At 35.2% G+C, this 25,986-nt stretch overlaps 1 protein-coding gene across 4 annotated transcripts in view; it reads right to left on the bottom strand.

Moving 5' to 3' along the window:
- Positions 1 to 25,986, bottom strand: part of LOC306852399 (exocyst complex component 6-like) — a 57,210-nt gene that overhangs the window by 2,956 nt on the left and 28,268 nt on the right. For 2 of the 4 annotated variants that reach the window (XM_079389168.1, XM_079389169.1), the window contains exons 15-21: positions 22,478 to 22,587; positions 14,646 to 14,757; positions 14,423 to 14,557; positions 13,063 to 13,242; positions 12,428 to 12,457; positions 8,126 to 8,267; positions 4,943 to 5,016 (exon numbers count right to left, since the gene is read on the bottom strand). In XM_079389168.1, coding sequence (XP_079245294.1) covers positions 4,943 to 5,016; positions 8,126 to 8,267; positions 12,428 to 12,457; positions 13,063 to 13,242; positions 14,423 to 14,557; positions 14,646 to 14,757; positions 22,478 to 22,587 — 783 coding nt within the window. The remainder of the gene's footprint in view (positions 1 to 4,942; positions 5,017 to 8,125; positions 8,268 to 12,427; positions 12,458 to 13,062; positions 13,243 to 14,422; positions 14,558 to 14,645; positions 14,758 to 22,477; positions 22,588 to 25,986) is intronic. The other 2 variants (XM_079389170.1, XM_079389171.1) reach the window with 1 other exon arrangement.

Below are 25,986 nucleotides of genomic sequence, written 5' to 3'. Positions count from 1 at the left end.
TAATTGCCACTTGTTTTGATTTAGCATACAATTAGGGCTGCCACACTTCTTGAACAAAAGAATTTCCAAGGAATGTATACATTTTCAAAGATTCTTAAATACAATTTTACAGAGAATGCATACATAATTCAAGCCAAAGAAATATATCACAGCTGAGAATAAAGTGAAAAAAAAAAAATAAATACATTAAAAAAATATTTTATTCTCATGACTTTTCTAGGCCTGGTCAGGATTATTATATTTAAAGTATACTAAAACCATAAAACATTTTAATTAATTAAAATAAAATAAATTTGAACAAAAAAAAAAAAAAAAAAAAAGCATTTTCCCCCAAAATTTATTTCAGCTAGTGGCCATTTCTCATTTTCAGTTAAATTTGATGTAATAAAATAACTAAAACTTAAATAAAAATGAATCTTTTTTTTTTTTATAATTCTATAGTTTTTAAATATATAAAAAACATATAAAAAAGATTAAAAAACAAAAGTACTAAAACAGAAATTATATATATATATATATATATTTTTTTTTTTTTTTTTTTTTCAAAATATTAATAAAAACTATAATAGTATCTCAGTGATATTAAAATAACTGTTCTGGAAATTCACGGATATATATATATTTTTTTTTACTTTTTCTATAGAAGAACCCCAATCATAAGAAACAAACAATATTCAAGGCCCAAAAAAAAAAAAAAAAAGGAAAGTTGCAAGAGAAGTGTGTGAGGTCAAACACTAATGGTGGTGGTTAGTACTAGGGCACTTGTTGGGGAGCTGGGAGCACTTTAAATGCAAAAGGAAGAGAAATCCCTTCGTGACCTCCAGATAACCCACAGAGGATCTAATCCTGGCTCCACGGTGCTCTGGTCAGTGGGCTCCCTGCCACTTTGCAACTCGGATTCAAAGCAAGGCTTTGGACACATTGAACTTAATTTGCTGGAGAAGGGCCAGATCACGCTACCTCTATATATGCAAATCAATATCAATCAATGGGGGACAATTCCTGGATGGCTCGTTCATTATGGAGAGCCGGGAGAGGAGGGTTCAGGGGGCTAATAGCACTTCACACCTACTATGTGGTCCATATTGAGGAGGTCTGTTTTTCAGACCGCTATTTAGTGCTGTTTGCTGCTCCTGCTGGGCTGTGACAATATTGCTGCTAAACACAGCAAGACCCCGCGGAGCATCATGGGCAACAAGATTGTGCTTGTAAATGTCAATATTAGCAGACCTTGGGCCAGGGCGATACAGCTAAATCAATTATCCAAAACAGATTTAAATGCCATTCATGGTATGCATGATATAAGGTCATGCATTTCCTGGATACCCAACCAACGACTAGTTTGGACTGTTATGAATTAGCTCTTGATGAATATTCGCTACATGGTGGGATCCTAAAGTCCCAGACCACCCTGAAAATATCCAAGCAATATCTTAAGATTCTGCACTATATATACGTCACTATTTAGACATTATATACATTATTTGTGTGCCTTTATTTAGGATTATTATAATTCCAGAAAAGTGCATTCTCCCACAGGGCAGTCTAAGTGCACTAGTCACTGGAGCACTAATCATGACCTTTTAGGGATCTCACCACTACAGACTCACAAGCCCAACATGACCCGACAAAGTTCACAGTGAGTAATCTACAGAAAAAGTTCAGCTCTGAATATTTTAGTCAAAGATGAGTTGAAGGTTCATTTGAAGGGGACATATGTAACTATCAATTGCAATGAGCATTTATTTAGAGCTGCATTCTTCTGGTACAAGACAATGAGGGGTTTTAAATTGCAACTGACAGCATTACATTGACATTAAATAGACCCTAATATATACTGTAATACACCTTGTTTATATACAGTATATACACTGCTTTTCAAAAGTTTGAGATCAGTAATACTTTTTCCAGAAAGGAGGTATTAAATTGACTAAAAGCGACAAGAAACGCATTTATATTTTGAATAAATGCTGTTCAATCGAATGCTCTATTCAAGGAATCTTGAAAAATTAAGCAGAAGCAGTGTTTTTAACACTGATGCTCATAAGAAATGTTTCTTGAGCACCAAATCAGCATATTAGAGTGATTTCTGAAGGATCATGTGACACTGAAGACTGGAGTAATGATGCTGAAAGCTTTCAGTTTTGCCATCAACGGAATAAATGACATTTTACTATATATAAAAATAGAAAACAGTTCTTTTAAACTGTAATACATTTTCTCAATATTACGGTTTTTATTTAATTTTTAATCAAATAAATGCAGCCTTGGTGAGCATAAGAGACTTCTTTCAAAAACATAAAAAACAAACAAATTCACAGATCCCAAAGTTTTGTACAGTAGTGTTAATGGTGAATCATTCATGTAGCTCAAAACATGCAGTATGACACTAATAACTCCAGGGTCATTGTTTGATTCTTAGGGAATGCAGGAAATGGTAAGCAAGTAAGTAAATGTAAGAAACGAAGAAAGAAAACCGAATAGCTATAAATAAGAGAGAATATGAGCATTTTTGATTATTGCCTCAGTTCACAACAGAGACTTTAAACAGCGATGTTTTAAATGTTGTTTTAATTGCAAACTGTTGCAAAAAGTAGCTAGTTACTGGAAAAGCTGTATTACTGTGAACAACTGATCTATTCCCACGCTACTGAAAAAAAGAGTCAAGTTGGCATCATCGCTACTTTTAGATACTTATTCGCGATGCTGGTGAAAGCAAAGAACACAGGAAAACTTGGCGTGTTCAGAAATGTGCCTTCAGATTTTTTTTGTCTCTTTTAAGTGATGTAAGCAAGTGAATTTTTATCAGTATTAGTACAAACATCTGCAGCCATGCACAGTATCACCTACAAACAACAAGAACTTAAAACGTTTAAAACACAACGGAGTAAACAAGAGCCGCTCCATTAGCCGCTGCGTGATTGGCAGGGAGACTGTGACCTCTCTATTTGGTGTCGGTACATGCTCAAAAAAAAAAAAAAAAAAAAAAAGGCAGTAGCCTGGCATCAACTTTGTGTCTGACTGTGATAGAGCTCTAGGGCAGATCTGCGTCATAATGCATGATGTGGTTAGCTACACGGAGGGGTTGGGGTGAATAGGTAAATTCTGACGGTCAGCGCTCCACTCTCCTTATCTCTGACCTTGCCCAAGCTCACTCTGCCCGAATTGGAGCCAGAGCTCGCTGAGAGCACTTGAGAGAAGCTGTCAGCAAATCCTCCAAGAAACCAGGCGAGGATCAAAGCGGCGTCATGCTAATGGTAATCGAGAGGTCTTGGCGAGCGACCGCAGTCGTGACACGCTGAAAGACGTCACCCCGACTGGTGCGTGCCTCGCAGATCAAGCCAGAGCTTTCCCATGAACAGGTGGTGTATGTGATTCAGCATGTGGCTGGAAATTGCACCCAAAATACTGAAATTTTGTCATCATTTACTCACCCTCATGTCATTCCACACTCTATCACTTCCTTTTCTTCCATGGAATACCAAAGGTGAATTTCTGAAGAATGGACCCATTTTGTATGATGCAAGTCCACATTTATTAACATTTATATCATTTTTAAAGCGTATCATACATTTATAACATATTTCACATTTATAATTTTTTTTAGCTCTTTTGGAAAGTCATAGAAATGATACAGTTGAAGCAAATGGGAATGCAGTTTAAAATTTTTTTTTTTTTTTTTTTTTTTTTTCTCCATTCTGTCTCTGATGGAGTTTTGGTTCCCTGCCGCTGTCGCCTCTGGCTTGCTTAGCTGGGGACAATTCATTTCCAGCGATATCGTCGACCTGATTGCAATTTTTTTTTCCTTTTTTCATTTTACACTATTGACACTATTTCCTTTTTTTCTTAATATTGTGCAGTTGCTTTGACACAATTTACATTGTTAAAAGCGCTATATAAATAAAGGTGACTTGACTTGAATGCAAAAAATACATTTGTTGTATTTTCTATTCAGCACTATAGAAGTTCACCCAACTATGATGACTTGCGCTTCGGAGAAATGTGGTCCATATAGTGGCCGCTCTTTATAATGAATGTAAATAAGGACTCAGGCTGTCAAGATCCTAAAGAGCACCAAGAAGTATCATTAATGTGTTGTATATAAATGGTTTACTATATTCTAAGTCCTCTGAAGTCATACAACAGCATTATGTGAGGAACAGACCCAAATGGGAATAAGATTTAGCTTATCTTGTAATCATTGAAAACCTGATGTTAATGGCATTTAATTAAAAGAATCATAAAAGTAGACTGTTTGATTTAAAGGTATTTTGAGAAGATATTTCATGCTTTAAAGTGGAGGTGAAGAAGAAAGTGAAGAAAGAAAGTCATAGGTCTGAAACGACATGAGGATTTTCATTTTTCGGTGAACTATCCCTTTAAGAGCTTGAAAGTCCCAGTCCCCTTCGATTATTTGTTACATGGAATAGACAACTAAAATCAGGACAAGGGGGTGGGCAATTTATGAGAGAAATACAATTTTTTCCCCCTTCAACAGCATCCTAAAAACAGAAGGAATACTGCAGCATGTGTGATTTGAAGACACATTCAGCTGTCTGCTGAACATAAATAGAGGTATTAGAAACCAAAGAGATTTTAAACTGAGTGTTATTAACTCCACGCCCTACTAATACTTCCTTATTTGACATACATTTGTAGAAGAAACCTTGACATGATCCCAGTTTTACACCATTAAGCACCTCAGGCCCAGATTAAAAGTTCAAATTCCAAGCTGCACAAAAAAACAGGACCAAACGAAGAAAGAGCTCCTGATTGCATAATGAACCTCACTGCTAAGTGATTTCCCCTCCTGAAGGTAAGTGTGTTCAGGTTGGGATAATCCATTGGTGCCTGTTAATGCTATATGTTCTCCACCCTTCCCCTCAGCTCACTCACAGGGACTGTGGATCAAGATCGGTCATGTCTGCAGAGAGGTCTGTACCTGTCGGAGGTCAATGAAGGCCAACTGCAGCGTGTCCCCCTGGAACCCTGGCACGGGCTCTGAACTGGCAAACACTGTGAAAGGAACAGGAAAATAATATTTAAAAAACAATTAGTTGGCGTGGGTTGTGTAAAGACATCAAATTAAACCCCTGAATAATATTTACAAAGCATTTTTGTTACCCTGAAACATTAACCAAAACTTCATAAAGCCAACATATTGATCAACTATTTATTATTACTACATTTCTGAGACTAAAATTTCTAATGCCAAGTTGTCCTAAAACGTTTAAGCTACATCCACCAAACTTGGTTCAGACTTTCAAACTATTCTGACTTGTGTTGCTGTTTATATTTGTAACTTGACTTGACTAAGACCAGATGATCAAAACTAACTAACTAAATCTATGGTTTTCTAAAACTAGATGATCGTATCTATCAGACTGATATTAGTGATAAAACCAGCTCAGCTATGCTGAAGATCAATCAAGATCATTTCTGACTGTTGAATGCTGGATCAACCATAAGAATCAAGTATTCCAGACAGCTTTGTAATAGAGTATGACCATTTATGAGAAGAAACATTTGTGTTGTTCAGACAGTGAACTACACTGGTTTAAAGTTTGTGCACTTTTTTTTTTTGCATAGTTAAGCTGCAGTCTTCAAGTATACAAGAGGCAAAATTAAATATTTTAAGGACTAAATTCATGTTGCATGTCACCTCTGTCCTTTAGAGCAGGGGTTTTCAAACTGCGCAGCTATAAAAGCATTTCACATGTACGGGTTGAGCAGGACACAAATGCGGGGTTAATTTAACACTATACAAACATTTGCACGTGCTAGCACAACAGAATTTACAACATTTCCTATTATTTTCATGCCATGTCATCACTATATAGAGGGGAAAAAATGTGCCAAAGTTAAAAAATCTTTTGAAGAGAACATTTATTTAACATCGCAAAAGTACATTTCTGGCTCAAGTAAATTGGTCATTTCGGTTTTAAGTGTTTATTTAAAATGAGACACATCTGTTTATTATTTTTTACAGTTATGTCACAATTATTTTAATCTCCAAACTGTTTGAGATAATTCTGCTTCGCTTCTTATGCTTTGCAAAAAAAAAAAAAAAAAAGGTTTTGGGTTGTGAAGGCATTTTCTTCGCTGAACCCCGCGATGAGTTTAACAACACTCGCAGCGCGGATTACAGTTTATAGCCGCACCGGAGTGAGCGCATTTCGAGGTTTTATGGACATATTTCAAAAGACTCATTAACATCTGTAAATGAAGAAATTAAAACGTAAATATTAATAGTGAAATTTTACAGTGGTACTATAAAATAAAACGGTTATTTTACTTAAATACTTAATTTCTGCCATATTATACTTTTAATTATGATTAAGCTTATAGTAATGTCAATCATTTTTTGATCTCAAATATTTTGGTGGGTCTTGAAATAGATTATACTTGTCAAGGTGGGTCGTGGAATGGAAACGTTTGGGAACCCCTGCTTTAGAGCAAGTGCACGGAAGCCACGTGTGGTCCCATGAATCTGTATTTATGCTGGACAAGGCCAAACTACAAAAACAGCACTGGTAAGATTGGAGCTGGAGTGTTTTAAACATTTAAAAAAAAGACAGATTACTGTTTCAGTCTGAATGAAAGTGCATGTATGACCTTGATTACGTCCCAAACGTATGTGACCTCACTTTTCCTACACCTCCCTGTCAACTATCCACTGACACACTATAAATTACACGCAATTATTCAGATAAATCAGACTGTAAACTCACAACTTGGGATAAGTATTCCTATGGGTGCATCTTAACTGTCTGTGTTCTGACTAGCGTAAGATAAACTGCTGCTAATGGGACAAACCATTCAGACCTTAGAAAAGTGTCAGACATTCCCTGTCGTACCTGTGGGGTTGAACCCTCACAAAGCCTAGACATCTGTGACCCGAGGCAACAGATACGAGCATGCACACACACAGCCTTTCACTTCTGCTGACAGTGATGTAGCGTGACTGAAACCTTAAATGGCTGAGGAGAAGAAGATGTGATGCTAGAACCAAAGAACTGTCCACATATTAACATTATTGATGAACGCTGTGCTCTGACATCTCTATTGTGCCATTCAGAACCAAAGGGGCTCATGGATTTCCCCGGGGAGATATCAGAGATGAAACCTCAATGAGATCAGTTTTCAATTTTACATCAGACAATTTTAATCAGAAATGTTCCTTGAAAGAGTGTAACTCAGATAACTACTTTTGAGAACAGCTGATAATATCAATAATACCTGCTGCATGAATGCATCTAGCGTCATGCTGCGCTTCACAGAGCATAAGACTGACATGCCTGTCTGTTAAGTGCATTAGTCATATTACACTTTGAAAATGGTTTACGGTAATGCTCAAACTTTCAGAATGGATGTATTTTGTAAAAGGTCTGGTTTATTAATTAATGATTTACGGCAGATAAGATGCATTCAATAAATGATTACTATTGTTTTAGACCTCGCTTACAAAGCTGTTGCATGGCTTCAGAAGACTTAAAATAAAGCATATGGTCCACTTTTATAGTGTACAGGGACTACACTGTAAAAACCATCATAATTTTAAAGGTGAAGACTGTAAAAATGCTACTATAAAAAGGTTCTTTTACTCTATATGGTGAAAATTTGTAATAAATCTAATTGTAGTTTTTGGAAGTGAAAAAAAAAAACAATTCATCTCATAATTTACAGAGAAAAAACATAAACGGACATTGCCAGAATTCCCTGTGGGACACTTTTCATTTTAAATGTAATGTTTTTTCCTTGAAATAACTGTTTCTTCTTAGTTGTTCTATGCACATTAGCATTCTATGTTATATCTTAACATGTGTATTACCATGATTGTGTTTTGTATTTGTGTATGACACTGTGTGCACCTTGTATGTATTAATATTTACTTCAGCCTGGGAAAAAACTGCTTGCTGATTAGCTGGATTCTACATGTGGCTTTTTTTATTTGTCCCCCCCCCCCCCCCCCCCCCCCCCCAGTGTATTAGTGATTAGTATTTCAGTGGGTTGATATAATAATGTAATATAAAATAATGACAAAACCTTCATTACTGGGTGGACTATTGAAATGAACATGGAGGTGGCATGGCAAATACGCAATTATTAAAGACGCACTACTCACGCTCACACTGCATGACATCCAGGTTGAACTGCTGAATGGCTCCCATGCTGATCTGTTTGAGCTCAGTATCCAGCAGCATCTGCATCAGTGATGTAGCCAGGTGTTTACAGGCAGACATACACGCCGTCTGCGCCACCTTACCCTGAGGAACAGCACACAAACACACCAACAAACCGTTAGGACAGGTGTCCTCAGCTTCACACGGCATCAGTGCTTTTCTATCTCAAAGTCTTAATTAATTCAGAGTATGAACCAAAGTTAGTATCAGGGATTGTGCCACTCTAGGAACATAAAATAATGGATAATTTAGAAGTATCTCTGAGCAATTTCACCCTAAAATATTGCTCCAAGCCCATATGATGTTTTCCTTATATAATCTTCTCATTAAAAAATGAGCTAATAACAATACATAATTTAGAATCCCAACTAATGAATCAATACGTATTGTGCCTAAATTAGATTCAAATAAGTACATTATTTTACTGAATATGCACTATTTAAATATTTCAGACAATATAAATCATGTACAAAATCAGCAGGGGATCAAATCATTTTTTTCCCCACTGTATATTGTCTGTTTACCCACTGACAAATAAATGATCAGTCTATAATTTTAATGGTAGGTTTATTTGAACAGTGAGAGACAATAACAACAAAAACCCCCCAGAAAAATACGTTTCAAAAAAGTTAAAAATTGATTTGCATTTTAATGAGTCAAATAAGTATTTGATCCCGTATCAATCAGCAAGATTTCTGGCTCCCAGCTGTCTTTTATACAGGTAAGGAGGTGAGATTAGGAGCACTCTCTTAAAGTTGTCTTGGCCGTGTGTTTTGGGTCATTGTGATGCTGGAATACCCATCCACGACTCATTTTCAGCCCTGGCTGGCTTCAATGCCCTGACCCTGATGGTACATGGCCCCGTCCATCGTCCCTTTGATGTGGTGCAGTTGTCCTGTCCCCTTAGCAGAAAAGACAGCTGGGAGCCAGAAATCTTGCTGATTGATAGGGGATCAAATACTTATTTGACTCATTAAAACGCAAATCGATTTCTAACTTTTTTGAAACGTGTTTTTCTGGATTTTTTGTTGTTGTTATTCTGTCTCTCACTGTTCAAATAAACCTACCATTAAAATTATAGGCTGATCATTTCTTTGTCAGTGGGCAAACGTACAAAATCAGCAGGGGATCAAATCATTTTTTCCCAAGTGTAATTGTTCAATTGTAAAAACATGAAATAATAATTTATTCAATTTAACATTTATAATATGGTCACTTATTAAATACTGATCCAGTGACAATGTGCAAGCTATTGTGTTCAACTCAATTCTGTATTTTAAGAAAAGCAGAATTATATGTATTTCAATGCTGGTGTGACCATTACCTTGTGCATGGGGAACCAGAAACTATTTCAGCAAATAAGAACAAAAATATATACAGGCAATTTTAATCTTACTGTCACTAACACTAATTACAAAAGTGCATTATGATTCACTGCAAAAACAAAAAATGCAAATATTGCAGGCATTTTTTTGATAAAAGCTTCAGCAAATTCTGAAATTTTAGGGTGTACAAATCTGAAAGAAAAAAAAGCCAAATCCTGGTGGGACTCATATACAGTATATAGACAGAAAAATTGTGTAGGATTCATTTAAAAACAATTTCCAAATTTGCTATTAAATATAACTCCATTTCATTTTTCCCTCGAAACTGAAAAATCTTTTTCATTTTTCAAAATCAGTAGCTGCGTTTACCTTTTAAATTGCGCAAATTAAAATTGCTAATTGAAAATACGCCTAATGGAAACATTGGTTAATGGAAACGCCGTCATTTGGCAATACTTTTTTGTCGACATTTATAAAATATCGCCAAAGTTTTACGCAAATGTGTAATGGAAATACACCTACTGTAGCATATATGACTGCTTATTTCTATATTATTTAAAGTGAATGTGAATGGGTCTGTCAAGAACTAATAAAGACAAAAAAGGGAATAAAAGTGGTCCATATGATTCATACTCTATGTTTAAGTCTTCTGATAGTGTTATATCATAATATAACTTTGTTTGATAATATAGCATAATATAGCTTTGTATGTGCAGCTCCAGTCACCATTCACATTCAATTAATTTTTAAAAGATAAGCCTGGTTATTCTTTAAAAATTCCTCTTTTTTGTTCCACTGAGGACAGAAAAACATTGGGTTTGGAACAACTTGAGGGTGAGTAAATAGTGACAGAAAAAGTGAACTACTTTTAGGTGAATGTATGAAAGTAAGCACATAGATACCTTTGGAAGTGCACGTTTATTCATTTCCATAATTCATAAAACCATCCTTAACACCTAAAATCTAAATCAGTGGAAGTAATGACGCAAAATGGAGATGACAAAGGTTTTCCACCTCTTGAAAATCCACCATCTGATGGATTTAAATTGAGACACAAACACACGGAAACATCTAGTCTCACATCTACAGCAGTCGTTCATGCAAGCAGACACGCTCAAAATGAGCAGGGCTGTAAAGAGGAAAAAGGTGAAAGACCAGTAAAATCCGGAAATACCAGACGACAAACATTCAAACACACGTAAAACTCATGCAACAGCTGCTCCACCAGTACATGCAAAGAAATGAATAAAAAAATTCCATTTAGTTATTCTATCCAAAGCAAAAATTGCAAACAAATCCCTTCATAAAAATGAACCCCCTGTTATTATCAGTGATGATATCCATTAGACACCTCACACTATAAACAAGACTAAATATTTCACTTGTATTATTTTATGTCTAAGCAACATAAAACACTCAAGCACCACAACCAATTCTGTTTAACAAGCCTATCAGAATTAAAAAACCCCAAAACAATAAATTCAGAATGCATGGACATTATTCTATATTTCTAGAGATATAAAAACATTTTGAAAATCAGGACTATAAAAGCAGGCCCTCTAAAAAATTCATGACATTTAGAAATCTTTAAGATGCTCTCTGAGACCAAAAAAAAAAAAAAAAGAAAAAACACACTTAAAAAGACGCTTATATAAATGCAACTATTTTGCACAAAAAATGCAAATGTTGCACCACAAATATAAGTCCTAACCAGGTAAGAGGCACATGTTATTATATTTAATAAAAAAAAAAAAAAACACAAAAAATAGTTACTTGAAATAAATGAATGTTAACTGGAATAATATATATTTCAAATAGTTTCATTTATGTAGAACGAAAACTAAAATCCAAATGAATAAAAACTATATAGGCAGAAAAAGACTTATAAAACTAATAAAAATGGCAAAAACACTAAATTACTAAAACCTCAACTTAAATTAAAATGGAAACGGGAAATATAAAAATGAAAACTACTTCAAAATATTAATAACAACTATAATAGTATCTCCATGATACTAAAATAACTGATGTGCACTGGATTTGACTGGGCCGAACCCATCACAACGCCGGAAATAAAAACTGAACTGGAAATAGTGATTAACAAAATGGCTAGCCATTTGTCTCATCCCACTGTGTTAAAAAAACCATGCATCCCGTCTCATTAAAACGTGAGCTGAATGGCTATTATGTTCTAAAACCCTTTCTTGTGCTTTCATCTCTTTCAACCACAAATACAATTTTTATGGCCTATGTTTATACTAAATCAGCATATATTAAATGAATTGGTGTGAAGTGAGTTAGCTGTGCTAACATACAGATTATGTAACATTTGAGTATACTTGACATATAATGACATCTAGCTGTCCTGATAGGGTAGTAGGTTAGAATGTGTCATTATGCAGCATTCATAAAGCAACATTCTGAATTGAGAGACACTCATTATTGAGACCATTTAAAAGAAAGATCACCTTAAAAAAGTTTTGTCCATACAATCAAAGTCAATGAGGTTTTGGACCCATTTACATTCATTTAATGGGCAAAAATACTCAAAATAATTTATTTTGTGTTCCGAAAAAAGAAATAAAGATTTTTGGAACAACATAAGTTGACAATTTTCATTTTTGGGTGAACTGTCCCTTTAATGCGGTGACTAGTGCTAGTGAATCTCAAGTAAGAATGGCACACGTGTTCTGCAGATACTGGTATCAGCGTCAGACAATAATGGGCAGCAAATCAGGGGCAGCATGCCAATCGATCTGGATTGCATTATGCATTGCAAGTGAAAAGGAAAGCAAAACAAGGCTGGCAGCAAGTCCACAGAGCTGACATGAACATGCAGTTTTAATGTGTGTTTTTTTTTTTTTTTTATTATTATAATTGTTCTCTTCCTCCTCTAGGGTTCGAAGAGGGTCTACTTACCGACATCGCAGCATGATCATTGTTGTTATTCTGAGTGGAAACCCCAAGAAAATAAAACACGGACCGGGAAAGAAAGTATAGCGATAATAAATGGACAGACAAAGGAAAATCAGAAAAACCAAGCATGCCTGGCAGAAAATAAATCAAGGAATACATTCACTTACAGGAAAGATGTTACATTGTAGAGAAACCAAAGCATAACCAATTTAAACTGGAGGTTAAATTAATTTGTTTAAGAGGACAGGGCAGCTGAAGAGAAACGCAAGCAAGCTGTATCATTCTCAGTGAATGGATGGGCTGGGAGTTGTCTGTGTTGATTATGTGCAGGACTAGACAGAGATTTGATTGGTTTTGGGAACGGACGTCGTATGTTTGTGTAATGACACCTATAACACCAAACAAGACATTCCTGTGCACTTATGCACTGATTTACACCTAATATCAAACAGTGGAAAGTCAAAAGAGAGGCATAAACTAGAAACAACTTCCGCCCAGGTATGACCATCTAAACACCTATAAATGCAACACTGATTGAAGGCACACATACAATAACACACATTACATGAACTCACGGGTGAAGAATGGTCACAAATTCATGGTGAGACTGCGTATGAATAGGATGGTACGGAACTTACTGGAAGGTGTGTGAAGACCTGGAAGGTGCTACGCAGGAAGTTAATGAGGTCCATGAGGTAGCCGCTGGCCCTGCCGTCTGACTCTGCCATGCCCCATTCATAATCAGCCAGCTGAATGAATTCATCAATCTTCTGGTTGAGTTTGGTGTATATTTCTCCTTCGGCTGCATGTCTGGCATCCTAAAAATAGAAACCATGCATTCAAAATTTTCCTGAAGTATATAACCAATTACTAAATGAGATGATTTTAAACAGTATTGAAACAATAAATGTTGCAACCATTAAATGTACGCTTTTTTGTTTAACTTTCAAAAAAAGGAAATGCTCCCTTTCAAATGCAATTCCAAGAAAATTGCATTTGAGATTCAAGAATTCAAGAATACACTTCTTGGAAAATTCCTCCAGAAGTGTACAAACACTGGTACAACCAATTGCCAACTGAATCCAGAGATGCATTTAAACAGTACTAAAACAAAGACATCTGTTTTACTTTTGACACTACAATCAAAAATATTCACATGCATATCAAATGGCAAGTATATTTTTCATATTAAATGGTAAAAATTTCCTATCAAATGCAAAATTAAAAAAAAAAGCAATGAAATGTCGAAAATTCCTAGTTGCACTGGAAATCAACTGCCAACTGAAGCAATAAATGTTGCAAACACTAAATCGTCATGCAACAATCAAACATAATTTGCATAGATATCAAATGGTAAACATTTTGTGGATCTCAAATGGTTAATAATTATCTATCAAATGCAATTCCAAGCTGCAAAACAACAAAACGCGAAAAAAAGGTGAGGGTTAATACTTATGCAATGGAGTGTAATCAAACTTGAGCAATGCTAACATGCTTTTGTGCGTTTAATGAGTGAAAAGAGGTCACCTGATGACACCTTAATTTTGACCTCTGTCATATATGCTAGCTTTTACAATTAAAAAAAATTTCTAGTTATAATAATTGGTAAACATGTGGTGGATCTTTAACGGATAAAAAAATCCTTATTAAATGCAATTTCACGTTGTAAAAACAAAACGAGGAAAGGGGTGGGGGTGAATACTTATGCAATTCATTGTAAACAAACTTGAGCAATGCAAACATGCTGCTACATGTTTAATGTTAAAAAGAGGTCACCCGATAACACCTCCGTTTTGATGCATTTAACACATTAGCATCAAAACAAGCTCTGTATGGAGTTTGTGAAGCCTGAGGCGGCTCCTGTTCTGTGCTGTCGATGACAGCTTTACTCTGAGGGAACCACTCCAGACGGCTGCTCTTTGATCACAGTGAGCCCATGGCGGTTATACACTCGAGTGAAATGTGCAATTAAAGAACATGTCTGTGAATGACTTTTACCTTGAAGGTGGAAAGCCCGTAGAGTCTTGTGGTATGAACCGTTTCCGGGGAAACATTGGTGATGTTCGTTATAAAATCCTCCAGGTATTTACACGCGTGCTCTAAATGGGTGGTGTTGATGATAATTTGAACTAGCTGAAAAACATAATAGAAAGGAAGGCATACGTCATTTTCGAACTGAGCTTCGCAAACAGAATGGGGCAATTAGTCACATTAACATTACCTCGGTTAATCCTATATGTGTTTTTTTGATGAGATTTTGTAAGCAGCTGCTCAACGTCCTCGTCAGTAGCAGGTTAGTGGATTTGCGAAGCATGTCGTCAATCTCGGTTGAGCTGAAACACAAGTTAACCGAGAAATATGATCAATCTTTGCACAAAGACATTCTTTTTAATTATGTCTCATAATATAATTAGGAGACACAGTCGACAGGACCCATTATTAACCCTTGCACGGATTGTTAGCTCATGCACATATATACTCAGTTTTCTGACGCATAGAAGGTTAAATTATTCTTAAAGGCTTTGTCTGGACAACCACATGTTATTTTCTTGATCAGGTGAACCTAAATTTGATTATATATTTGAATGGCAATCATTAAAATAAATCATCGCACACCATAACAGTGAACTCAACATAATTGACAGTCAATTATTATAGTCCTTGACAATAGGTTTTATTGTAAGGCAAGGCAAGGCAAAGTTTATTTATATAGCACATTTCATGCACAATGGTAATTCATAAAAGGAATTAAAATAATCATAAAACATAATCACAACAATAAAACAAGGAATTTTTTAAAAATGATTTAAAATGAATTAAAACAGTTAGGAATAAAAATTATTATACATAAAATACAGAACAATCAGTTCGGGTGTAGCACAGCGCTCATTCAGTAAATGCACAGCTAAAGAGATGGGTTTTGAGTCTAGATTTAAATATGGCTACTGATTTAGCACATCTGATCTCTTCTGGAAGCTGGTTCCAACTGCAGGGAGCATAATAGCTAAAAGCAGATTCCCCTTGTTTTGAGTGAACCTTTGGTATGTCTAACTGACTTGATCCTAATGATCCGAGTAGTCTGCTTGGTTTATATTTAGTGAGCATATCTGTCATGTATTTAGTAGGGCTGCCCCCTAATAGTCGACTAATCGTTAGTCGACCAGAAGATTCCAAAATTTTATTAGTGGAAAAAAAAAAAAAAAAAATACACAGGTAAAGTCACGCAGTTTGTGGTGGACAGATCATTAATGGCGGTAATACAGTACATCAGGCAGGACATCCAAACGCTTACCTATCATTCATCAATCTCAAATATGGCTTATCATCTGATATTAGCAACTTTACATGACCACTCAATCTAATGTTAACCTAGAGAAATGTGCTCTGTTCAAGTGTCTGTGTGGCGTGTGGAAGCTGAACAATAGCGCTCACTGGAAAACAGATGGAGGCGCCGGTCCGCTCACTTGCTCTTAAAATACTCCATTTTTGGTCATACAGATAAGAGTAATACATCTTTCAAATCTGTAAAGATTCTACGTTTATTTGTGTGCACTCACAATAACAGCAAAATATGCTTTTGAAAAATAATGAAAGCAAACAGGATGCGCTTTCTGCCGTCTAGGTCTCTGTGAACTTGAGCACGAAACTCTGTGTATATCTTTGCTTTACAGACATTAAAAATATCTCTATAGAGAGTGAAATGTTTACTTTCAAATGGAAAACAAATATTCTCAGATTATGTAATACGTCTGAAACATGCATAAAGGCGCGTCCTCTACTGCGGAGATGAGTCAATGTTGCCGACTTCATCTCTTAAACCGAGAACAAAGAAAGCACTAGTTTATAAAATTATTAAAATGTTAATGCAGCCTCCTCACTGTTTTTCCCTGACACATTCATAATCATTACTTCTGCCGGTGCACTGTGGCAATCTTTATGTGTGTGCTTGAGCGCTTATTAGGCTATGTAGGCAATTAAAGGCTCATTATAATGATTTAAATGGTTTATTAATAAACGTGGGATTAGTCGACTAATGCTTAAAATGAACGACTACTAGTCGACCGGAAAAATCCTTAGTCGAGGGCAGCCCTAGTTATTAAGGTCCTAGGTAATTTAATTTAAGGACATTTAGTCATTTATAAACGAGTACTTTAAAGTCAATCCTAAATGTAACTGGAAGCCAGTGTAAGGACCTGAGGACTGGTGTGATATGCTCAGTTTTTCTGGTTCTTGTCAGAATCCTGGCAGCAGTGTTCTGGATGAGCTGCAGCTGTCTAATGGGCTTCTTGGGAAGGCCGGTGAGGAGACCATTACAGTAATCCACCCTGCTGATGATAAAGGCATGAACAAGTGTCTCCAAGCCTTGACTGGAAACAAAACATCTAATTCTTGCAATGTTTTTGAGATGATAGTCTGCTGATTTAGTTATTGCTTTGATATGACTACTGAAACTAAGGTCTGACTGCAGAATCACACCAAGATTCCTGACTTGATTTTTAGTTTTACTGTAGATAAAATACAAGAATAAGACAAGAAAGTAATAAGACAAGAAAAGGACACTTAAAATAATGTGTCCAAAATGTCCACCACAAAAGAAAAAAAAAATCATCATGATGCTTGATGCATGGTGATGAAGCATTTATTAGTTGTTCAGTTAGTAAAAAGCTTCTTTTTTTTATTTTAAAGAACATTTGAATTTTAAAAACACTTATTTAGACTTTAAAAATAAATTTAATACAGATAATGTCATATTTTATTAATATATTTATTATGTTATTAATATAGGTCAGGCTATTTCAAGAAAACAAACACAGGATGCGCAAAAGATTTGCGTGAGATTATTACATGGTTTCCCTTGGATAAAATATGATTTTTCTAAAGGAAATTGTTAGAAAAAAATTACTGTCATCAATGGACATGAAATTTGCCTTTTCTGGCATTTTTCACCAAAAATTTCAATTTATTTCAGTAGGACAGATCAGAATTGACAGGATGTGAAATGGGAGAGAGATAGGGGGTGGGACCGGGAAAGGTCCTTGAGTCGGGTTTCGAACTCAGGATGCCTGTTGCGCAACGGCGCTGTATGTCGGCATGGTGCCCAAGGCTATCGGCGGCGACTGATATGTACCTTTTAAATTTTAAAATTACTATACTTCACTATACTATATTTCAGTTTATTAAAGATATGTGGTATCAGGTCACCAATTTCCTATGCTATACTATTCCTATGCTATGCTAGCTTTTAAAGGGGTCATATAATGCGATTTCAAGTTTTCCTTTCTCTTTGGAGTGTTGCAAGCTGATTGTGCATAGATAAGATCCCTGAGGTTGCAAAGACTAAAGTCTAAAGAGAATATTATAAAGTCTAAAGAGATATTCTTTATCAAAGTTAAGACTCTGCCACGCCCCCCTAATACGGCTCATTCAAACACGCCCCCACATGTCTATGTCACGATGTGGAAATATTTGCATAATGCCGCCCAAATGTTCACGCAAAGAAAGAAGGCGTGGTTTCAGTAACCGCAGTAGTGTTGATGAAGCCATGTGTGTTTCTAGTCGAAATCAAAAGCACTTTATTTGGCCTTCCGAAAGTAGATGCATTTAGGAATCATTAAGATTACTTGCAACAGAACAGCAATGCATTTTATGGATGACAGTTTCAGAAGAGGAGGTAATTCTGACTTTGCTATGACAATCTGGCGCTTCTGAATCTGTGACTGTAAGTATGTTTTGTTATTAGTTTAAGAGTGTGTGTGTGTGTGTGTGTGTGTGAGAGTGAGAGAGAGAGAGAGAGAGAGAGAGAGAGAGAGAGAGAGAGAGAGAGAGAGAGAGAGAGAGAGAGAGAGAGAGAGAGAGAGAGAGAGAGAGAGACAGGGTCACATCACAGTGGAGTCAGCTGCCTTAATCACGGCTTGTGTACTGTAAATATATACAAGCATCCTCACTGTGTCTGTCCTGTGACTCAGTTCCCCTTTCGGGCTTGAACTGATGGTAAAACTAAGGACATTATTAACTGTCTTTACATTTATTTTGAAAGATGAAGCTCACGATTATGGAAAGGGGTGTTACATTTCCGACGAGTGCTTGCGGTGTTCGGCCAATCACAATGCACTGTGCCAGTTGGCCAATCAGAGCAGACTGTGCTGAGCAGACGACGCATTTGAGAAAGGCAGGGCATAGAGAAACTACAATAATGCACAGTATTTGAAAAATAATGTTTTTTTTAACATTAAAGCATGTCAACATTCTGTTACACCAAATACACAAAATAATGATCTTTAAAAAAAGCATCATATATGACCCCTTTAAGTCAACCATAACATTTTTTGCTCTTTCTTCAGACATGCATCTTTTAAATTTAGAACAATGTTTTATGTATATTTATTTATTTATTTGTCAAGTAGACACCTAAAATGACACTACTTGAGCAGGAGAGAGAAAATTCAAATACAGCATAGCATTATGGCAGTTGACATGCTACACTGCTATTTGCCAGAAAAATTAGCTTGTTAGCAGAAAGCTACATTGCTTTGAAAACAACTACGCCACTAAGAAATTTATTCACATCTCTACTTTTGTAGATTATGCCCAAAAATGATTTTTCTTCTGCAGAATGCAAAATAATTTTAAAGAATGCCACGGTCAAAACAACATTTGAGCCCCATTGACTTTCATTGTACGCACAAAAACACTTGGCGAGTATAAAAATGGTGACAGAATTTCCATTTTTTCCCTCTCTTTAACCAAGCACAGTATGCTTGCTGTCTGCACTCATTAGTACTGACCGGGTCCACAACTAGCCCTACTGCTGCCCAGCACGCTTGTAAGGTGTGAGTGTTTACAGGACACTGCTGGTTGGTGTTGATTTTGCGGTTGGGGACTGTGTGTCTCAGTGTGAGGTGTTGATTAGGAGGGAGTGATCAGGTAGAAAACACTCCATGAAGAGGTGCAGAGGTCGCTCATTATCGCTTGCTTAAATAACAAAGAAACCATTAGAGAGGAGTGTGAAATCTGCAGTCATTTGCATTGATTAGTGGAGGGACAGGAGGGGAAAAGACTGTGTTAGATCAACCCATAAGTGCTCTGACAGCCTCATGTGGGTCTCCTCACACTCTTCTCACTGCTCAAAGCCAAAAACCGTTTGGCTGGTATTCTGTGCTAATGCCTGGGCAAGCGTCGGTTCAGCCACTGCACCACTTTGGTGAAAAAGGGACAATAAGATGAAAGTCCACTGATATGCATTTTTGATGACCTATATAAAGCCGATATATATCACACCATTCCTTTTAAGACTGCCGTTCGTAACTTTTTTGTGTTCAAAATTTATATAAGCGAGTGCATCATTAATCCATTTTCCAAACAGTGTTTTTGGCTTATCCTGAATCATTACGTTACACTTATAATAAGTTCGGACTATTTCATACTGGTACTGGTGGAACCACTACAGAGTAGCCCAGTACCTGCGTGATCCGTCATAGACATAAACAGAGAGAAGTAGCTCCGGCTACAATGTTCTTCCACAAGACACATGCAGTTCTGTTTATTAACTGCTAGAGCACCAAAAGTTACGGCTGCAGCTTTAAAAGGTGATAAGTAACACATGCAACAGTGAAATTTATATTTATTTTACATATTTATAACCCAGTTTCCACTAAACACTAACACATTTGGTAAATATATTCATTCTGGGACTATTTTGACATCATACGAGGCACTAATTTGTTCAATTAATTCGCCAAAATGGCTTTCTTGGAAAAAATCTGTCAGAATATTCATTAACAGACTGATTTCCGAATTGATTTTCAAACTAGAAATCATGTGAAAAAATTTATAACACATTTTTCAATTTAAATAAAGTAAATAACATGCTGCAAATGTTTAATATCTAAATTAAAAATCATTTAAAAATAAATGAATATACCCAAGTCCTTCTTTAAAAACTAGATTCGATTATTCTTCCCTTTCTATGGAATTATAAGAGTTACAGAATCAAAAAAGTTCATCTTTGTAAACCCAAACATGAGGGGGGTTCGGCCCTTCCAGATTTTCGCCTATTACTGGGTTACTCATTTAAAAGTTGCCCCAGATTGGCTTCAGAAAGAGCAGGATTACCGTCATCCTTATGATCTTGGAGCAGTGCTACTCTCCCCAGTGATATTAGACCAGCAGTTAATAGTATTGTCATAAAGAGCCAGTTACGTGTTTGGAGACAGAGAAGAGAATAGCTTAAGATAAAATCATTCTCTTTCTTAATTACAATTGCAAATAACTGTAATTAACTACTGAAAGAGTTGTTACATGTAGCAGAACTGCTTCTCAATATTATTAACTCATCGTTATATTTAGGTCACGTCCCAAAACCATCCAAGCTGGCGGTTATTAAGCCTCTTATTAAGAAACCACAACTAGATCCTAATGAACTGGCAAATTACAGACCCATTTCAAATCTTCCGTTTATGTCTAACATTTTAGAAAAAGTTGTGTCTGCTCAATTGTGCTCCTTCTTGCAAAAAAATTATTTCTATGAAGAATTTCAGTCAGGTATCAAGCCCCACCATAGCACAGAAACTGCAATTTGTAAAATTACAAATTACTTTCTTCTTGCGTCAGACCAAGGCTGCATCTCATTGCTAGTTTGACTTAATCTTAGTGCTGCGTTCGACACTTTAGATCATGACATACTCATAGATTGATTACAAAACTATACGGTTATTCAAGGGCAGGCTTTAAGATGGTTTAGATCCTACCTGTCCGATCGCTACCACTTTGCTTATTTAAACGGTGAATCATCTCAATTATCACCAGTAAAGTATGGAGTGCCAAGCTTCAAAACATGCTACCTGTTTCTGATGGAGAAAAGCTAGCTTATGCATTCATGACCTCTAGACTGGACTATTGTAATGCACTGCTAGCTGGTTGTCCTGCAACTTCAATAAACAAGCTACAGGTAGTCCAAAATGCAGCGGCTAGTCCTTACCAGGTCAAGAAAATATGATCATGTTACCCCAATTTTACAGTCTCTGCACTGGCTACCTATTAAGTTCCGGATCAGTTTTTTCTAAAAAAAAATTAGTTAAAATATATGACTATTCAATTTAAAGATAGAAAATAAAATGTTGCATTGAAATTTACGTTTATTTTACATAATATATACTAAAGTCAAAATAATTTGAAAAAGGCAAAAATGATTTGAACTTAAAATCTAGCAAGTACAGCAAATTATATTTTCTCTCATTTTACATACAGTAAACCCTGAATATGACAGTACTTCAGAGGATCTAAAAGTTGGATTCTAAAAGTTTGCAAAGTATGTGGCATTAAATATTTCTGAGATATTCAACACCTTTTTATTTTTGTTGAATGCTGACAGCATATGAGAAAGTATTATAGCGCTTACCTTTGTATTATTATTAATATAAAAGTAAACGCAATAATATTTTTTTCAAATTTCATTTACTTTCTTTGTTTAACAGTTCAGTCTTATAATTTATAAGACAGTAAACAGTTAAATAAAGACAATAAACTAAATAAAATGGAGAATGAGAGTTCAGGTGCTGGCGTTCTCAGCGTTGCCAAAATAAAAAAGCCTTTCTTTTGACACTTGTTGGACAAAGAGAGAAAAGTAGCAGCTGCTACAGTATTTAAAAAAAATGCCAAAAATAGGCCGATAAATATCAGCATTGGTGATCCACTGCTCAACCATTAATCTCTGCTGCTGAGCAGTGGCTACTCGCCTCGGAGGGACCGTGAGAGGTAAAATCCTCCAGCTATGTGCACTTCTAACCCTCTGGTGGTTTTAAAGACAGTTCAAAACCGTAAATGAGGGCTTCCCATGGAGAAGGTCATGTCACGATAACAGCTTCACAAGTCAAATTCTGTTTCTAGATGTCTTCTTTTTGGTTGTTTTGCTAAAAAGATTCTACATCCAAAGTTGATTTTCGATTAATATTTGCATTTTGTTCTGAACAAGAATAAGAACACTGGATGAATGAGACTGAAAATTGCTGAATGTCTGCTGTCTGTAGATTCATGGGTGTTGTGGATTCTGCTCACCTGCGATGGAGTGACTCGGAGAACTTCAAGCTGGCGTAAATAAACTCCTTCACTTGAGAGTAGATTTGAGGCACTGACTGAGACATGGGCAGCTTCTTTGGAAATTGTTGCTGATTAATAAACAAGAAAGACAATAAAAGGTGATTCATGTCCAGACAACAAGAACAGATATTCACAACCCATTTTCCAAGAAATACTAACACTTTCTTTTGTGTTTACTTGTGAATCACACTGGTGATTCACAAGTATATATATATATATATATATATATATATATATATATATATATATATATATATATATATATATATATATATATATATATATATATATATATATGTGTGTATATGAGACTCGAGACAAATTATCCCAAATAATTGGCCAAAATGGCTTTCTTGGAAAGAATCTTTCAGAATAATAATTTAGTCATTTAGCTGACTCCTTTATCCAAAGTGACTTAAGCAATCAAAATCAACAAAAGAGCAATAATATGCAAATGCTATAACAAGTCTCAGTTAGCTTAAAGCAGTACACGTAGCAAGTTATTTTTTTTATTATATAAAAAATTACAAGAAAACAGACAGAATAGAAAAAGAATAAGAGCAACAAAGGGCTAAGCAAGTGCACGACACTGACAAGGTATGCGAAACAGATAATAAAATAAAATAAAATAAAATTTAATTAAAACTGCTGAACGAATACAGCAAGGCCCCGAAGCCCATTCCAACTTAAAATAATGGAAAAATTAAAAATTAAACTAAATAAAATTTTAGATTCAAGAGTAAGACAGCGTTTTAGTGCCACGTCAAAAAAAAATATCCAAGACCACGAGATCAAAGTCATAACATTTCGAGAAGAAAGTCGAAATTACAAGAATAAAGTCAAAATATTACGAGAATAAAGTCAAAACACCATGAGAATAGTCAAACTATTGAGAACAAAGTCGAAATACTACAAGAACAAAGTCTAAATAACACGAGAATAAAGTCAAACTATTGAGAACAAAGTCGAAATACTACAAGAATAAAGTTGAAATAACACGAGAATAAAGTCAAAATGCTTTGAGAATAAAGTCAAAATATTACGAGAATAAAGTCGAAATACCACGAGAATAAAGTCAAAATATTACGAAAATAGTCAAAATATTACGAAAATAAAGTCGAAACACCACGAGAATAGTCGAAACACCACGAGAATAAAGTCGAAACACCACGAGAATAAAGTCAAAATATTACGAGAATAAAGTAAAAATATTACGAAAATAAAGTCGAAACACGAGAATAAAGTCAAAATATTACGAGAATAAAGTCAAAATATTAAAAGAATAAAGTCGAAACACCACGAGAACAAAGTCGAAACACCACGAGAATAAAGTCAAAATATTACGAAAATAAAGTCGAAACACCACGAGAATAAAGTCAAAATATTACGAGAATAAAGTCAAAACACCACGAGAATAAAGTCGAAACACCACGAGAATAAAGTCGAAACACCACGAGAATAAAGTCAAAATATTACGAGAATAAAGTAAAAATATTACAAAAATAATGTCGAAACACCACGAGAATAAAGTCAAAATATTACGAGAATAAAGTCAAAATATTAAAAGAATAAAGTCGAAACACCACGAGAACAAAGTCGAAACACCACGAGAATAAAGTCGAAACACCACGAGAATAAAGTCAAAATATTACGAGAATAAAGTCGAAACACCACGAGAATAAAGTCAAAATATTACGAGAATAAAGTAAAAATATTACGAGAATAAAGTCGAAACACCACGAGAATAAAGTCAAAATATTACGAGAATAAAGTAAAAATATTACGAAAATAAAGTCGAAACACCTCGAGAATAAAGTCAAAAATATTACGAGAATAAAGTCGAAACACCACGAGAATAGTCAAAATATTACGAGAATAAAGTAAAAATATTACGAAAATAAAGTCGAAACACCACGCGAATAAAGTCGAAACACCACGAGAATAAAGTCGAAACACCACGAGAATAAAGTCGAAACACCACGAGAATAAAGTCGAAACACCACGAGAATAAAATCAAAATATTACGAGAATAAAGTAAAAATATTACGAAAATAAAGTCGAAACACCACGAGAATAAAGTCAAAAATATTACGAGAATAAAGTCAAAATATTAAAAGAATAAAGTCGAAACACCACGAGAACAAAGTCGAAACACCACGAGAATAAAGTCAAAATATTACGAGAATAAAGTCAAAATATCAAAAGAATAAAGTCGAAACACCACGAGAACAAAGTCGAAACACCACGAGAATAAAGTCAAAATATTACGAGAATAAAGTCAAAATATCAAAAGAATAAAGTCGAAACACCACGAGAACAAAGTCGAAACACCACGAGAATAAAGTCAAAATATTACGAGAATAAAGTCAAAATATTACGAGAATAAAGTCAAAATATCAAAAGAATAAAGTCGAAACACCACGCGAATAAAGTCGAAACACCACGAGAATAAAGTCGAAACACCACGAGAATAAAATCAAAATATTACGAGAATAAAGTAAAAATATTACGAAAATAAAGTCGAAACACCACGAGAATAAAGTCAAAAATATTACGAGAATAAAGTCAAAATATTAAAAGAATAAAGTCGAAACACCACGAGAACAAAGTCGAAACACCACGAGAATAAAGTCAAAAAATTACGAGAATAAAGTCAAAATATCAAAAGAATAAAGTCGAAACACCACGAGAACAGTCGAAACACCACGAGAATAAAGTCAAAATATTACGAGAATAAAGTCAAAATATCAAAAGAATAAAGTCGAAACACCACGAGAACAAAGTCGAAACACCACGAGAATAAAGTCAAAATATTACGAGAATAAAGTCAAAATATCAAAAGAATAAAGTCGAAACACCACGAGAACAAAGTCGAAACACCACAAGAATAAAGTCAAAATATTACGAGAATAAAGTCAAAATATCAAAAGAATAAAGTCGAAACACCACGAGAACAAAGTCGAAACACCACGAGAATAAAGTCAAAATATTACGAGAATAAAGTCAAAATATTACGAGAATAAAGTCAAAATATCAAAAGAATAAAGTCGAAACACCACGAGAACAAAGTCGAAACACCACGAGAATAAAGTCAAAATATTACGAGAATAAAGTCAAAATATCAAAAGAATAAAGTCGAAACACCACGAGAACAAAGTCGAAACACCACGAGAATAAAGTCAAAATATTACGAGAATAAAGTCAAAATATCAAAAGAATAAAGTCGAAACACCACGAGAACAAAGTCGAAATATTTCGAGAAGAAAGTCGAAACACCACAAGAATAAAGTCAAAATATTACGAGAATAAAGTCAAAATATTAAAAGAATAAAGTCGAAACACCACGAGACCAAAGTCGAAATATTTCGAGAAGAAAGTCGAAACCACGAGAATAAAGTCGAAATGTCCATATAGAATATCCATCAGCATAATAGTTTGATTTCTGAATTACTGGATTATTGGCTGTT

This window comes from Barbus barbus (assembly GCF_936440315.1).
Source record: "Barbus barbus genome assembly, chromosome: 32".
In the NCBI taxonomy this organism is placed as follows: domain Eukaryota; kingdom Metazoa; phylum Chordata; class Actinopteri; order Cypriniformes; family Cyprinidae; genus Barbus; species Barbus barbus.
This window is presented reverse-complemented; position numbering and strand designations above follow the sequence as displayed.